This window comes from Danio rerio, chromosome 5 (genome assembly GCF_052040795.2).
Source record: "Danio rerio strain M-AB ecotype USA chromosome 5, GRCz13ab, whole genome shotgun sequence".
NCBI lineage: Eukaryota > Metazoa > Chordata > Actinopteri > Cypriniformes > Danionidae > Danio > Danio rerio.
Genome location: NC_141025.1, coordinates 27,387,058 through 27,404,631, shown reverse-complemented (window position 1 = coordinate 27,404,631; position 17,574 = coordinate 27,387,058). Strand labels below are relative to the sequence as shown.

The 17,574-nt window shown below is 34.5% G+C and overlaps 1 protein-coding gene across 56 annotated transcripts in view; it reads left to right on the top strand.

Moving 5' to 3' along the window:
* Positions 1-17,574, top strand: part of arvcfb (ARVCF delta catenin family member b) — a 428,020-nt gene that overhangs the window by 313,158 nt on the left and 97,288 nt on the right. For all 56 annotated transcript variants that reach the window (XM_087252467.1, XM_087252461.1, XM_087252465.1 and 53 more), the window contains 1 exon segment: positions 11,604-12,106. In XM_087252467.1, the coding sequence (XP_087108593.1) occupies positions 11,604-12,106 (503 nt within the window).

The following is a 17,574-nucleotide window of genomic DNA, read 5'->3' as shown; positions in this document are numbered from 1 at the left end:
TTTATTTACTGATATTTTGAAGTCAACATGAAACAGTAGTTGTGATAGCCTTTTCTCTCCCGATTATAAATCGTAATTATGAATCGTTAAATGGTTGTAGTTTGCTATTGATTGGTCATATTTGAGTGAGGGGTTGCCCCACCCTCTTCTTGCATCAGAAAACAGATGTTGTTTTTTGGGTTATTAATATTGGGTTCGTGGTAGAGACTTTATAGTTGCAACCGAGTTGCTTGGTGATTCACAAAACATTACAGATCAGACATTTATATTCATAAAACCTCAGTGTTGTCAGAGCATTCATTTTGTCACAGGTATCATTTTTATTTGTTCTGTATTTGTTTGCATGTTTTAACTCGTGCCAGTTTGACTCATGCAGGACCTCAGATTATGTTAAAATTCTTGTTTAATGTTCTACTGAAAAAATGATCTATAAAGTAGTCAACATTCGAAGTGGATAATTTTTATTTTTTTCCAAAACTACCCTAAAACAAAAATGGGTGTTGTTCAATAGTTTTATGGTGACTTTAATTAAAGGTGATGAACCACTTTAAATGTTGATTACTGTATATTGGCCTGAGAGTGAGTAAATTAAAGGCAACTTTTCACTTTTTTTTTCATGTTCATTTACTCATCCTCGATTTGTTTAAAACTAGTTTGAGTTTTTTTTTTCTTTTGAGCACAAAGAAAGATTTACTGAAGAATGTTTAGATAAAACAGGCATTGATTTCCATAGTATTTTTGAGCTCATTTTATGGATGTGAGTGGCTGCATCTTGTTTTGTGTTTAACATAAGAAATTCATAAAAGTGTAAGAAAACAGTAGAGGAGATTTTCATTTTTGGGGAGAAAAAGACTTCATGGTGACAGTAGAAGTTACTGTTAAAAAAATAAATGCTGGCTGCCTGGCATCGGTGCAGCAAAACAGCTGCTTTTGGTTTTTTGGACACAGCATATGTCTTTTTTTTTTTTTGGTTTTCTTTTTTTTTCCCCAGTTGTATTCGGTAGTCCAGATAAGCCAGCAGCCGGAACTCAGCGGACAGCAGCCTAATTACTTCTCTTAATCTGTGCCTGGTGAGATATTGCAACAGCACTGAGATTACACTCCATTCTCGGTTACATAAATCGAGTAATACCATTTGGTGTTTGTTGACCTGGTATTTTTAACCTCAAGCTCAGCTTTGTATGGGGAAAAAAATGTTACTCTTAAAAAAAGATGCACCTATTTTGGTGGAATCATAAAAATCTGAGTGCCAGTAAAAACCATTCTCTTGCTGTTTCCAGAATGTCTTGGAACAGTTTAAAACTTTTGTCAGTTAGTTAGTTTTCTGGGTGTACATCAATTTAAATACACTAGGGCTGCACAATATTGGGAAAAATCTGAAATTGCAATTATTTAGTTTTGCTACATTATGAAAATACTGTAATTTCACCAGATGAATTCAATAACTCTATTTGAGGAGATTTCATTCATTTAAATCAACTGGAATAATGCAGTCTTTTTCTATGCTGTGCATAAATTATAATAAGTTATAAGCAAATATAAATATAACACATTAAAAATAAAGTGAAATAAACTTTGCTTTATGGTTTTCTGGAGAGATAACAGTATTTAAGTACAGAAATTGAACTATCGAACAAAAAATAATACGTCATCATTGTATAAATATTTTAAAAATAATCATATTTTCAAGAGTTCACATTTAGCTCATAAGATCCTGAGCTCATAAGATCCTCACGCCAGGGGCTCCCTCCCATTTGCAAGGCGAGAGGGGAGTTTGAGCTCAGTTAGATCTCGAGAACTCCCTTGCTGTAGTAGCTAATGAACAGATAGTGATTGCTCTTAAGAGATAACTGCTTAGTGAGAGCATGTCTATGATGCCGATTTGATTTGGTCAATTAACTTAAGTTGCATGTTTTTAAACGGTGGGAAAAAAACGGAACCCGGGGGAAACCCACGTGAGCAAGGGGAGAACATGTAAACTCCGCACAGAAACATTGACTGTCTTGGTAAGGATTAGAACCAGTGACGTTCTTGCTGTGAGGCAACGGTGCTAACCTCTGGGCCACCGTGTCACCCATCTCCTCTTTCTAGGAAAGGAGGAGAAGTAGGGGTGAAGGGGGGGATTCTTCAAAATAAAGATGATTGTTATATGGAAGTTGGGGTATTTATAGTGGCTCAGGAATCATCTTATTGGTGAATTATAAATTGAATAATGCAGGACCGGCTGCGGGCATATGATCCTCTCGAAATTAGTTCATAAATAAACTTCACTCAATAATATGTTTATATTTTAATCTTTAATAAACAATCAAATCCTGTGATGTGACTATTGGGGATACACTCATTGAGTCAGTACTCAAAGGATATATTGTTCAGCACTATCATACACACACTTTCAAACACAAGTGAAGTCTGTGTGCTCTCTCAGTATTAGTGGTTCTGGTTAATTATTTGAATCAGTATGGGAAGTCTTGCAAAGAAGAGTATTTAAAGAAATAAGGCATCCTGAGTGCAAGCCATGTTAATGCTAATTTGTGCTTAACGGGTCTGGTACTGGTCACCATTTAGACATTGCGTCAGGTAATGATTACTTCATGATTCTGACGTTGAATGACATTTGAATGGCATTTCCAAAGCATATAAAATGCTTCCAAATTGACCATGTGGTCGATAACTGCTCTCTTACTTTAACTGCAATAATAAAATAAATGGTGATGGTAATGAATGGTGACCAGGGCGAAATGTGACAGTACAAACCAACACTAAACTAAGAAAGTTCAAAAGTCTGGTAGAAGGTATTTCACTTATAGTGGAGACTATGGCCATTACAATTCTTCTCATTTTTATTATTATTTATTTCTCACAAATGGATTGTCTCCTTATGCTGTTTCTGATTATGTTTGACTACATGAATAGGAGCGATGGCATAATTGGTCAAATTTTAATTGAAAATACTGCTAATACAAATGCATAAACTAAGCTGTCTGACAAATAACAAATTAACACGATTAAATTAAGAAAAACTTCTCAGCATAATTACTTTTTGCACTTTTAATATCAAGCTGCTTATTTGAATAGATTTTCTGTTTTAGTTGTGTAACACAAACTTAATTGAAATTCCTTCATTTAACCTGCTAAATGCAAAAGAATGTGGAAAACGCACACATTTGATTAAGGAGAACAAAAGAAAAAATGTTTAATTAAAGAAAACTTCCATTCATTTTTTTAACAGATTGTTCAGTAATTTTAACTAACCAAATCAAACAGGCTGTTTTTAAATGTTATATTACATTTATGTATAGTTACTATGGTTCAAAACTTTGGGATATTTAAGACCTTTGTTAATTATAAGCTGGATATATTTGATTAAACATACACAGGGTGTCCCTGGGGTTTAAAAAAAATCTTTAAACCTCTTAAAATATCACAAAAATGTTGTGTAGTAGGTGTTAAATCATTTTGAACAGGTCGTAATTTTCTTATGCCCAATCTAGCCAACCCTTAGTCCCTTGGCCCTGACAGAATCTGCTGAAATTTTTTGCTATTTCTGTGGAGAATTTTGTAAAAATAAAAATCTGCAGATTTATGAGGAATTGTTTAGAAGTATCATAATACTTAATATATGAAATAAAAAATATATACAGTTGAAGTCAGAATTATTAGCCCCCCCTGAATTATTAGACCGCTTGTTTATTTTTTCCCCAATTTCTGTTTTACGAAGAGAAGATTTCCACATTTCCAAACATAAGTTTTAATAACTCATTTCTAATAATATATTTATTTTATCTTCGCAATGATGACAATAAATAAAATTTGTATTAATTCTTTTTGCCTGTATGAGTCTAAAATTTCAATTATAATGTTCTTAAAAGGGTGTTTTAAAAGGTTTTAAATTTGATTTGAAGAAACCTGCAGAAACCTTAATACAGTAAAAAAAAATGCAATAGTGTGAACTGTTATAGTTTAAAATGCGTATAATCTGTCGTGTTAAATTTTAAATGTAATATTTACAGTAGTCCTTAGTAAATTTTAAAAGCATTTGACAAGATGGACTGTACCCTGTGTTAGTTTCATACAGATCACAAAACCAAAAAAAACTTTGTTTTCAATTGCATTTAGTTTAGTTTTTAAAGTACAGATTTCAAGCTTTATTTGATATATTTCTAATGTCTGTGAAGCAAGTATTCTATGAGATTCCAGTGTGTTTTTTGATCACAAAAATCACCGTAAAAGCACACGTCTGGTCCGAGCTTCTCCCTCGAAAAAATGGTTTGCTTCTGTAGGCGGGGCTTCATTTGTCATATTGACCGTTACAATTTTCCAATTAAAATCTTTACGAGCAACATGCCTTGTGCATTCAGTAGTGTTTGTTTTCACGCAGCAGATATCTTTCAAGCAGCACTTAACAATATGGCCAATTTAGTTTATCTATAGCACATGTGTTTAGACTGTGACGGAAACCTGAGCACCCGAAGGAAACCCACGCAAACATGGGGAGAACATGCAGACTCCAAAGGCCAACTGGTCCAGCTGGGACTCGAACGAGCGACCTTCTTGCTGTGTGGCTAGACTGCCAACCAGTGAGCCACCGTGCCGCTATTTAATATTATTGTTTTATGTATATTAAGATACTTTTAGCATCTGTAATCTCACATTTTTCCATTTATGCATCCTTTACTTGGTTTCATCTTCTTTTTAAAAAAGCTCCAATCTTTGTGTCTATAAGTAGAGACCCAGTCTTGTTCACCTGCTTCTTTTTCTGTGCGTTCATTTAATGCGCATTAAACTCTCTTTCCTCTGGGGCCAATCAGCTGATGTGTTCCTCATGTACCATCATAGAGTTAATGTCCCATTTTATGGCCATATCATCTTTTTACGATGTCAGATGCATGAACTGTTCATTTAAAGCTCTGCCATGTTACAGTAACAGCTTGCCAACATCTCCTCACTCTCTGCAACGTGCCCCCAAATCACCTCCAAAGTTGCGGTGCATAATTAACATAAAACTCTCATTAAAAGTGCATCCCTCACAACCGCCAACATTCTCAGCTGCAGCCCGTTTTGTCAAGTCACACATCAAAGACTTTCTTCACACTGTGCATAAATCCGATTTGTTTTTGTTTTATTTTTTCCAGTTCTCAACACTGACTTTCTGCGCTGTCATTATGCAATAGATCAAAAATGATCCATTTGTTCAGATTTATGAAGTATTTGCAAGTAGCTTTATCTTACTGTTCAGAATAGGAGGATGTCATTTTCCACACATTCTAAAATGTGTCAAGTAATCAATTAATCATTAAGGTTAATAAAGTGTGACCTGTCTATTTCAGTGGCACATTGTTTATCAATATATATATATATATATATATATATATATATATATATATATATATATATATATATATATATATATATATATATATATAATATTTTATGTTTTATGTTATTATTTATTTTTTTTTTTAAAGCACAAATTTTAAGGAACAAAATCATTTTCAAATGGTGGTGCAGTGGGTAGCACAGTCGCCTCACAACAAGAAGGCCGCTGGTTCAAGCCCCGGCTAAATCAGTTGATATATCTGTGTGCAGTTTGCATGTTCTCCTGATGTTCGTGTGGGTTTCCTCCAGGTGCTCCGGTTTCCCCCACAGTCCAAAGATATGCGGTACAGGTGTATGAGTGTGTCTGAGTGTGAATGGGTTTCCCAGTGATGGGTTGCGGCTAGAAGGGCATTCACTGTGTAAAACAGTGACCCCAGATTAATAAAGGGACTAAGCTGAAGGAAAATTAACGATTGAATAATTTTCAAATAATTTTAGAGATTTTCTGATTGGTACTAATGGGTCCAAAGTGTGCCAAGAAAATATCCCCCACAATATTGCATCACTTGCCTGAACCATTGATACAAGGCAGTATGGATCCATGCTTTCATGTTTTTGATGCCAAATTCTGACCCTACCATCCGATTGCTACAGCAGAAATCAAGACTCATCAGACCAGGCAAAGCTTTTCTAATCTTCTATTTTCCAATTTTGGTGAGCCTGTCTGAATTGTAGCCTCAGTTTCCTGCTCTTAGCTGACAGGAGTAGCACCCGGTGCGGTCTTCTGCTGCTCCAGCTCATCCACCTCAAGGTTGGACATGTTGTGCGTTCAGAGATGTTCTTCTGTATACCTCATTTGTCACAAGTGATTATTTGAGTTACTGTCGCTTTTCTATCAGCTCGAACCAGTCTGGCCACTCTCCTCTGACCTCTGGCATCAACAACCATTCAAACAACATTCAAAGTCACTTAAATCCCCTTTCTTCCCCATTGTGATGTTCAGTTTGGACTGCAGCAGATTGTTTTGACCATGTCCACATGCCTAAATGCATTTGAGTTGCTGCCATGTGATTGGCTGTTTAGAAATGTGCGTTAACAAGCAGTTGTACCTAATAAAGTAACCAGTGGGTGCATATGCCTGACAAGATTTTTTAAATAGATTAATTATTATTGTCTAACTAATGAATGCCATTCTAAAGGACTTGTAAATCAAACTGTAGAAGAACCTTTTTTTTGTTAAAGAAACAAATAAAAAGTCAACATGACACATTGCTGTTTAAAAATCTTCATTCAAGACATTGTGCATTCAATTCAAAAAAATAAAACATATTATGAAAGTAAATTACAATTTTATTTGATATTTGAAAAGAACATACACACTTGATCACATAACTTACTGGATTTGCTATCCCAAGCATTTTTCCTATTCTGGATCTGTATTGAGAAAACAGGCGACCGAAGGATCTCAAGAGCCACGATATTCCACTCCAGCAGTGCTTGTCCTCTACTGATCATAAGTTGGAAATGACATGTCTGGGGCTACGCTGTACACATCAGGGAGGTTACATCAATCTCAGATAGGAGTCTCAGCATGCTTCATTATCAGTCTGTCCAAAACAGAGGCGTCCCTGTGGTGCTACTTCTAAATTGGCATAGAAATATTAAACCCCCGTGTCGTTCACTCACCATCGCTCTTTCTCTTTCCCCATTTCCAGCTCATTTTCTGTCCTCGTCTCGCTCTGGGTGGCAAAAACAAGGTGTACCAGAAATCCAAAGCACTAGGGATTGTATGTGCAAATACACTGTAATCATTCATCATCGAGGCATTGCTTGGATCTCAATCTGTGGCTTTGTTTATAATGGTGGTCAATTACTTGTTGATAGTCTTTTAAATGAATACACCTCATCAATGGTCAATTAAACATGCGCATCACTAACATATTTTGGGGCACATGTGTATTAAGTCATGGTCACAGTGGAGTTTGAGCATACAAAACTCTGTCATACAAAGTAGTGAGACAAAACAAGCAATTGCTCCATATTTTACATTCCTGTATGAAGTAGTCAAAATTTGGTCATATTATTTAAACTTAGAATAAGGGTTTACCATAGATTATCAAGATCGTTAATCATTAACTTTAATAATATCTTAATTATGTAAAGTAGCTCATTGGCAGACATGACTGTAAGTCGGTAGTTCTCAAATAAGCAGTAAAAACTTCAATATATTATTTTATGCTATTGTGTTGTATTTTCAAACACAGTTATATACAGGGGTTAAACAATGATATTGAAAAACTGGCCAATTTATCCAAAAATGTATCCAAAAAATAAAACCACATCTGCCTAACTCACTGCAGAATTAAAAGTGCACCTCAAACCACCAAAACTGTTCACCGGTATCTCCACAGGGTCAATATATAAACATATATATATATATATATATATATATATATATATATATATATATATATATATATATATATATATATATATAGCTGAGCTGCTATAGCCAAACCTTTTGTCACTCTTACCAATGCCAAAAATTGGTTTTAGTGGTGCCAGCAGCAAATTTTGGGCTTTGGAGAATGAAAAACATGTTTTCTTGTCAGATGAGTCTACCTTCCCTGTCTTTCCCACATCTTGAGAGTTACGGTGTGGAGAAGCCCCAAAGAAGTGTACCACATAGACTGTTGCATGCCCAGAGTGAAGCATGGGGGTGGATTAGTGATAATTTGGGCTGCTATATCAATGCATTTCCAAGGCTCAGTTCTTGTGTTTGGTGGTGTGTCACTGCCAAGGACTACTGAACCATTTTGAAGGAGCATGTGAACCAAGGGGTTCAAACTTTGTATCCTAAAGGCACTGTTGGGTATCAAGATGATAATACACCAATACACACAGCATACCCGTCAACATTTGGATGTGAAAATAAGAGATATGCTAATAAGGGATACCCCCCCCCCCCCAACACACACACACACACACACACAAATCAAAATACTAAAATAGCATAGTATACATTAGCAGCAAATAAATTAGCAAACAGTTCAGCTTATTAAAAGTAATAGTTATTATAAAAAAGTAGAATTAAGTTATCAAATCTCATTAATCTTTTTCTTCACTGTATAACTTACACATTCTTATTAAAGAGCATCAAATCAATCTCATTATAATGAAAGCATTCGACTGCTTGAAAGCTAGCTTATTCGTAAAAGTTTATGCTCATTGAGGACAAAATTAGTTGTGTTTGGGGAAAAAAAGCCCCCACCAAGATCGACATCTTTAGATGTTATTATTATTAATTAGGTGTATATGTCTGTTCAAGTATGCACCCAAAACCCAGACTTTCGTTCCGTTTCAAATCGTGTGTACAGAATCTGTTTGGGAAACTGTGTCTATTTATCACTATGGAGCATGACAGTTACGCACAGCTATATGACTATTTTGAGGATTGCATAGGAGGGGCGTCGACATCTTTAATGAAAAGGAAAGGGAATCCCGCTGTTTTTATATTTATTTTAAAGTGTATACTAAACAAAGCAAAACCACAGAACAAACTCCCATTTAAGAGCAAGGGGCAGCCCCTGGTTGATCGGCATTATGGGTTTCGTATACGGAGGATTGGCTCTTTAATTTTTATCGCAACCCTTCAAAGAAAGACAGAAAATACAAAAGAAATGCAGGAAATATTTTTAGAAATGTAAAATATGGGAAAATATGGGTGAAAGAGTGTTTTGATAAAAATGAAAGTGAATATGAAAGTAAACATCTCTTATGGCCTGTGCAGTCACCTGATCATAATATTGTTGAGCCACATTGGTGTCAGGAAATATTTTCCACTACCAGCATCACATAGTGACCTGGTCACTATTCTGCAAGTTGAATGGTTCAAAATCCTTCTAGCCACTGTGCAGGACTTGTATTTGTCATTCCCAAGATGAATTGATGCTGTAACCCAGCAAAAAAGAGCATACACGAATGTTCTCATTAGAAGTTCACATCAGCCATTTAAAGCTCAAGGGTTTGTGTGATGCCCCAGAGAAATGCAAATCTCTTGTTGCCAACTGTTGAGCAGCGGGTCAGTTTTCTTTTGGAAATGAGATGTTTCGACCTCACATACAGCACATTTTGGTCAGTTTCGGCTCCGTTTAATGAAGTGATACAGCAGTTAATTTTCTGGGTGCCTGAAGTACCTGAAAATGTTCCCACTGAGCATTTGTTTTGAAATAGTATTTTCAATCTACAGGGCTTTTTGGTTGGCTAAATGGTTCTTTTCCTTGTTGTGCTACAGCTTTTTTCATTTCCTCTTTGGGCTTTTATGTCTTTCCTCTGCAAAGGTGATGAAGTTTACCTTGTAAAGATACATTTACACTTTCTAAGAGCACAGAAGCAGCAGAATGAGGAATTGTAGACTGTCGATTGTAAAATTGTGACCTGAATAAGCTCTGCATTCATGACTGCTGTATCTTCCTCAAAGTAATAGCGGTGTCAGTTTACTGTGAGTGTTTCAGAAATGCACATCGATTGTTTCATTTCCTATTCCTGCATATTGATTGCTTGTGTGTGTGACTGGAAAAGGATTCTCCCGGTAAAAGTGCTGCTGTATTAGGATTACTCATGGAAGGGAATCCATCCATCGCTCCCTGTCCATCTGTCTCTCTTTCTCTCTGCCTCTTTGTTTCCAGTCTGTTCTATATTTGTTCTGGGCCCTGCAGGCTCTGTGTTTTCCCTCACGCTGAATCCCATCCATCATTAATTAAAGAAAGAGAGAACGTCACCGGCTCCTGACAGACACGATTAATAGGAAAGTGGCAGCAGTTTTTCTCATTGTCGAGTACTATGGATTCTTTGACTTCATGGTTAATAACTCAAACAATCACTTGCTTTTCTGTGTCCCATTTCTTACCCTCATCCTTCATATTAAGCTTGTATCACATATTTAGCCTTAGACAGGTCTTTTGAAATAATATCAAGGTTATCCTGTTTTGGCATGATTTTATATACAGTACACAGAAAATGTGTATTATGTGAGTAAAAAGGCAAAAGTTTTTATATTTAAAAAAAAAGGCTAATTATGTATGAATGTTTCATACATAATTGTTTTTCAGTGATGTGTTGCAGCTGGAAGGGCATCCGCTGTGTAAAACATTTACTGGGTGTTTTAAGTTGTCAGTTCATTCTGCTGTGGCGACCCCTGATGAATAAAGAGACAAAGCCGAAGGAAAATAAATGATTGAATGTTTGATTTAGTAACATTCATTTTTTTATTTATGTTTAACTGAAACCACATAATTACTTTGACCTTCTAATTTAAATATATGAAATAATAAGTGATTTTTTTTAAAAAACATTTTCAAAATTATTACTGGGAAATAATACTGTGGTTTGAACAATAGTGGCAATATGTAAATATTTAAAATGACAATATATTTGAAAGTATTTTGAGACAACTCTTAGATCCTTAATTGGTGTCTCTTAATGCATTTATAAATGTGCTGGGCAAGATTTTCTGGGATAGAAACTGTCACTGTAATTGCTGAAGTACAGAGGAAAAAATTGCATGACACCTATTTTGATGCTTGAAACCTCCTTTTTTTTTAGTCTTTATACAATATTTATTCTTACTGTAAAAAACTGCATCCTAAGTAGAGCTGCACGATATTGAAAAATTAAATTCTATTTTCTGTACATTGCAGTACAATTGCACAAGATGACTTGAGAAACTCTGTTAAAGAATTCATATACACTGTAAAAAGTGATTAGTTACATTACTTACAAAATAGTAAACCTCTTGTCCTAAAAGCAACAAGTTAACTTCAAAAACTAAGTAAAACTGTTGTAACTTGGAATGGTTGAGTTAAATTTAATGTTGTAATTATGCAAATTATTCATTTACTTAATCATTTTAACCTAATGGGTTTACTCACTTTTTAAGTAAAGTCTTTTAATTATTTTAAAAGTGATGGGTTTACTCATTTCTTTAGATATTAGTGATCTGAACATGATGCTGCAAACCTTGCAATGTATATGTTGCTAAAAATGATAAATAAAACGATATATAGTGCAGTCCTAGTTCCAAATATAAAAAAATATTAAAAATTATCTTAAAATTACAATTTACAAAAATCTATTTAAAAAATTGCCCTAAAAAAAATACAGTTTCAGACATGTACCTTAAAATCTGTTCAAATGAAATCTAAAATGAAAATGAACTGCATGTCTGCTTTATGCTCGTTGGATGACTGTTAAAACTCTCTTCCTCTTTGTTTATTTTTAAACAGAGGCTATGAGGATCCCATAGAGGCCGAATTAATTGATGAAAGACACCCCTACATTCATGGCATGTACCCCGCACCTCTTGCCCAACCCGAGAGGGGCAGCATGGCCAGTCTGGACCGCATGGGTGGCCGTCGCTCACCCTCCATCGACAGCATCCGCAAAGACCCTCGCTGGAGAGACCCCGACCTGCCTGAAGTCATCGCCATGCTGGGTCACCCAATCGACCCGGTCAAGTCCAACGCCGCCGCTTACCTGCAGCATCTCTGCTACGAGAACGACAAGATCAAAAAGGATGTCCGGCAGCTAAAGGGCATCCCAGTGCTGGTGAGTCTGCTGGACCACCCGAAAGCTGAAGTCCATCGCAAGGCCTGCGGAGCTCTGAGAAACATCTCTTATGGGAAAGACCACGATAACAAGGTGGCCATCAAGAGCTGCGATGGGATTCCTGCTCTCATCCGACTGCTGAGGAAAACCAATGACATGGAAGTTCGGGAGCTCATCACAGGTATGATGTCTACATCCACTCTATTCAGTGCTGGAGTTTAATGTTGTGAACATGAACACAAACATTGTAAAATAAGTTATACACAGATATGGCTACTTAGAAGGCGCGAGTGATTAAAAAAAAAAATCGCACATTTTTGCAGTAAAGTGATTCAGTGCACAACATAGGCTAACACAGGAAATACTTGACCAGCAGGGGGGCAGTTATGTAACAGTGAGCATACTGAACTGATACAGTATACTGAGCACGTGAGCTACCTGTAAGCAGTGTGAAAAGGACATTCTTTTGGCAGCTGTTTGTGTTATCTTATACTATATAGTTTAACTGTTTAAAATGCCGATTTTGGAGTGTCTATTTAGGCTAAGTGCAAATAGCGCACCTCGTTGGAAATATTTTTAGTACATCAAAAAAGACATTCGACTAGCTAATCTAGCAAAACTATTTCACTAAAATGCACTGTTTAAATCTCAAAGTAAATAGAAACTGAGGCGTTTAACTGCAAAAAGGTCCACTTCTTAAGAAAAAATGAATTACCCCTTTCACCAGGCTGGCTATGGGCCTGTAAATTGTTAAAGCTTTTGTTTGTTTTATATTGGTTTAATGTCTTTCTGTTGTATTCATATGCTAATACAATTATGTATGCATTGTCTCCTAAATATATCAATAAATAAAGAAACCCAGCTGAATCGAGCGTTCTAGCACACAAATGCTGGCATCTAAACACGCATGACAACTAAGTCAATGGAAAAGCGGTTGTTCCTTGCGCCACCTTGTGGTTACTGGGTAAAGCACAGAAATGTTTTTTTGTTTTGTTTTGTTTTTAATGAAAACGCAGCCTTTACAGCTTCAGTAAAGCGCGTGACTGCGGTTAACAAATTGCAGTATTGCGCGTGCAGAAACACGCATTCTCAGTAGCCATATCTGTAGTTGATTTGTTTTGCTTTTTTATGGGTTCCCGGACGTTTTTTGGGCTACCCTGGCCAATTAGTACAAAATAATAATATATTTGGGAAGAAAATATATGAGGGAAGGAAACCAATCAGCTACAGTACATTAAAGGGTTCCTATTTTACACCTTTTACAAGATGTAAGATTAGTCTTTGGTGTCTCCAGAATGTGTCTGCACAGTTTCAGCTTAAAATATCCATCCTATTAATTATTATAAATTGCAAAATATGCCCAATATGGGCTCTGAGTAAAGTGTAGCTGTTTTTGTAGCCTGTGCCTTTAAATGCAACAACACGTTACAGTGGGCCTCAAAATCACTGGGATTTGGATTCTATTTTAACGTCAGGAAATTTAAAAGAGAATTGTTGTTATTTATATCATCCCAGTATGAATGTGGACACACTATACTTACACACGCTTCTGTCCACACAGCTTCTAAAAGTTGATTTTGCATCAAGGGTGTCCTTTAAAGGCTGGTTTATGCTTCCGCAGCGAGTGATCGCCGTGACCCACGACGCATGCCTTGCGCAAAGGGCTATGCGACCAAGCAAAGGCTGCGCTGGAGCATAGACTTGTGCTCAATGCAGAAGTATAAATCAGCCTTTAGTGTAAGACATGTCTGTCTAGTTAAATAGATTTTTGAGTTGATTGAACTGACCATGTTTTTTTTTTTTTTTTTTTTTTTTTTTTTACAATTTTTCAAATTGAATTTGAATTAAATTAAGTTGAATGATTTCAGCCATAGCGTCTGTGCAAACATAAATACTTTAGTACAATTTACAATAACTATTCTTGTAAATAAAGCACATGTGATTAAATATTGTTTGTTTTTCACACCATTTTTCCTGTTAATTTGTTGGTGAAATTTCTTTCAAAATTGTAAAACACTGACCCCAAAATATTACTACAAATACACTTTTAAATGCTGTAACTGTTTTTATTCTTCTTTATACAGTATAATTATGCTTTTAATCTGTTATGCTTACGTAGACTGCATTTATATGAGCATAAACGCATTAAAAAGCATTACAATTGCCAAATCTTTAGCCTAATTCAAGATAATTCTTTTCTATTCAATATTCTTTTGTATTCAATATTTAAGAGTTTTTAATAATAACCAATATTTTTTTTAAATTCTATATTGTTGTTATTATTATTATTATTATTATTATTATTATTATTTATTTATTTTATTTTTTCTTTTCATTTTTTTTCTTTTTATTTTTATTTCCAGCTTTATCAGTCTTTGCCTCATGTGACTGCCTGACCAATATAAGTATTATTCAGGCCAGTGACAAAAATAGCTCTCTACCTTTTTAGCTTGTTCATCCTAAATCTTCTATGATTCATTCATTGTTGTCTTTCTCATTTCATCTAGTCCCGCTTGGCAATAATCCTTCAAATGCTAGCCAAAGGCCTCTCGCCAAGTCTTACATGTTTAAATATCAGATGAGTCCAGATTGATGTTGACTGAATTCAGGTCAGTCTTTGGAGCAGGGTCTTGACCTGCTAAATGTCACCATAAGAACACTGTGGGGTTTATGGGTGTCCCCCGGGACCTTAATTCTTTGACCTGATCGCCATGACCCGACTTACATTTACTATGATGTGGAAAATGCCAAAGAGGTCAGGCTGTAGGCCAGACACAAAAACAACAGGGCTGAAGTCATGTTTGCGTACATACACCGAACTTTTTAATAACTGGAATGGATAGAAAAAGAGGCATTTTCAAAATCGAAAATAATAATAACAGTTATAACTATACTAAAAATAGACTTTTTATGACAAATTGAAAAAAAATTATGTTTTTAAGTATGCTCACCAAAGCTAAATTCATTTGCTCCTAAAATGCTGTAAAACATTCATATTTTGAAATAAATTAAAATTTAAATAAACTTTTTTTTCCATTTTAATATATTTTGTTTAAAGGGCACCTATGATTAAATCAACTTTTGTAAGCTCTTTGGACTGAACTGTGTGTAGGTATAGTGTGTTCGATGTTATAATGGAGTGATATAAAACCAATAAGTCTCCTTATTAAAATTTCTTAACGTTATTATTGGGACCCAAATCACTGCAATTTTTAGGCCCACCGCAACGTGATATAGGAGTGCAGTTGTCCCTGGCCACCGAACTGGTTGACAGGTACCATGTTTCTATAATAACATGTATACACAGAAAATTTTCTTTTACAAATAAACTGGGATTAAAATAACTGTTACAACTCTCTGTGATTTTAATTAGTTTTATAAATTTAAAATGTTTTTTAAAAAGAGTTTGTTTGTAATAAAGACACTAAAATTGCTGTGTAATTCTTAACTGCTATAATCACCACGGCCGCATGGTATCAGTAAACATGCATATATATGTGTGTGTGTACAGCAAACAGCATTTGTGTGAGACTCATCATTTCAGAAAGGCTTGAATAAACTTCACCACAAATATATCAAATAAACGTACTTGATATTTTGGTAACACTTTACAATAAGGTTCATTAGTTAATGCATTTACTAAGATGAACTAATCATCAACACATGTAAAGCATTTATTAATCATAATTGAACATATACTAATTCATTATTAACATTCAAGTCCATGCTTGTTGACATTAGTTAATGCACCATGAGTTAACATGAACTAACAATGAACTACTGTATTTTCATTAACTAACAATTAATAACATGAATAAATATTGTAGTAAATGTATTATTCATTGTTCTTCATGTTATTAAACGCATTAATTAACATTAACTAATGAACCTTATTGTAAAGTGTGACCGGTATTTTTGACTAATGAGCTGTATTTCAGCTTCATCCGAGTCTGTCTCTGTCACTCTGCTGTTTGTGGAAACGTGGAAACGTTGGGCGGAGAAGTGGTTCATTTGGATTTAAAGCTACAGGCTAAACAGCTACAATGTATTCAGACAACAAAGTGTGTGTATTTTGGAGGCTATAATAAATAATCTGATGGGTATTTTGAGCTGAAACTTCATAGACACATTCAGGGGACACCAAAGACTTATCTTACATCTTGTAAAAGGCGTAAAATAAATGCCCTTTAAAGACTAATTTTAAAGGAAAAACTGAACTTAGAAATCAAAAATGTTTTACAATCGATGTTGAAAACATTTTTACTGTTTAATATTTAATATGGATTATTATATGGTTTAATAAACATTTATCAGGATTCATTAAAAAATTCAAAAAGCATTTAAGTAAAATAGACATATTTTGTACGTTTTTTTAATGTTATTTTGTCTTTACTGTTATTTTGTTACTGTACATTGAGGTGTACAGTAACAAAACGTACAAGTAACAATTTCTTTTGTCAGTTTAATAATAATAATAATAATAATAATAATGATAATTATAAGAATAAAAATAAAAATTAAGATAAAAATAACATAGACTTTTTACAGGTTAACAAAAAAATATAGAATTGCTCAACATGCTCACCAAAGCTTTTTCACCAAATTTTACTCTTTAATTTCTAATTAAATTATTATATGGTTTAATAAACGTTTTATTAGGATTCATTAAAAAATTCAAGGAGCATTAATATAAAATAGACCTATTTTGTAACATTTTACTAGTCTTTACTGTTACTTTTGTTTCTGTAACTGTTTCTTTTTTCAATGTAATAATAATTACAATAATAATAATAATAATAATAATAATAATGATAATGATAATAATCTTTTTAATGAAAAGTTAACAAAACTTTTTTTAATAATTTCATTTAAATTAAAAAACGTATTTTGTAACATTTTACATGTCTTTATTGTTACTTTTGAACCTGTTACTTTTTTTATTTAATCTTCAAAATAAAAAATCGTATTATGATAAAACTATTTAAAGAAAGAAAGAAAGAAAGAAAGAAAGAAAGAAAGAAAGAAAGAAAGAAAGAAAGAAAGAAAGAAAGAAAGAAAGAAAAAAAGAAAAAAAGAAAGAAAGCAAGAAAGAAAGAAAAAATCTTAGGGCTGTAGAATCCACTGAAAGAGAAAGTCTTTCTGTCAATGACGTTGACTGATGGTTCTCCAGACCAGACATTCAGCATTTTTTTTAACAGACCACAAAAAAGGTGTCTGGTGTGTGAAACACCTGAGTGAATCCTTGTGCTGCTGGAGTGTGAAAGCGTACTGACGTATACAGTACATCAGCTCTGCAGCCTCCATGATTAACTTTACAGCTCATCGTTGCTATCCGCCTCAGTTAAAAATAGCCTTTTTTCTTCAGGATGGAGGGAATATAGTTCGACCAGTTTTAAAACAAGCCCTGGACAGCCTTGTGGTTCATCCGCAAGGCCCCTATGAAAACACTGCCCTTACAATGGTCTTTCAGCAGCCTGGAAAACTTGGGACTGTTTTTTTGTACAATTATTGCAGAGCTTTAAAAATAAGTTCATCGTATGCTCTTGAATGCCACGGTTGATAAATCAGTATTATCAGCAACATCTCTTGTTAGGGTGCACGATAATGGAAAAAACTGACATTGCAATGTTTTATTTATTTTCTGAGGTA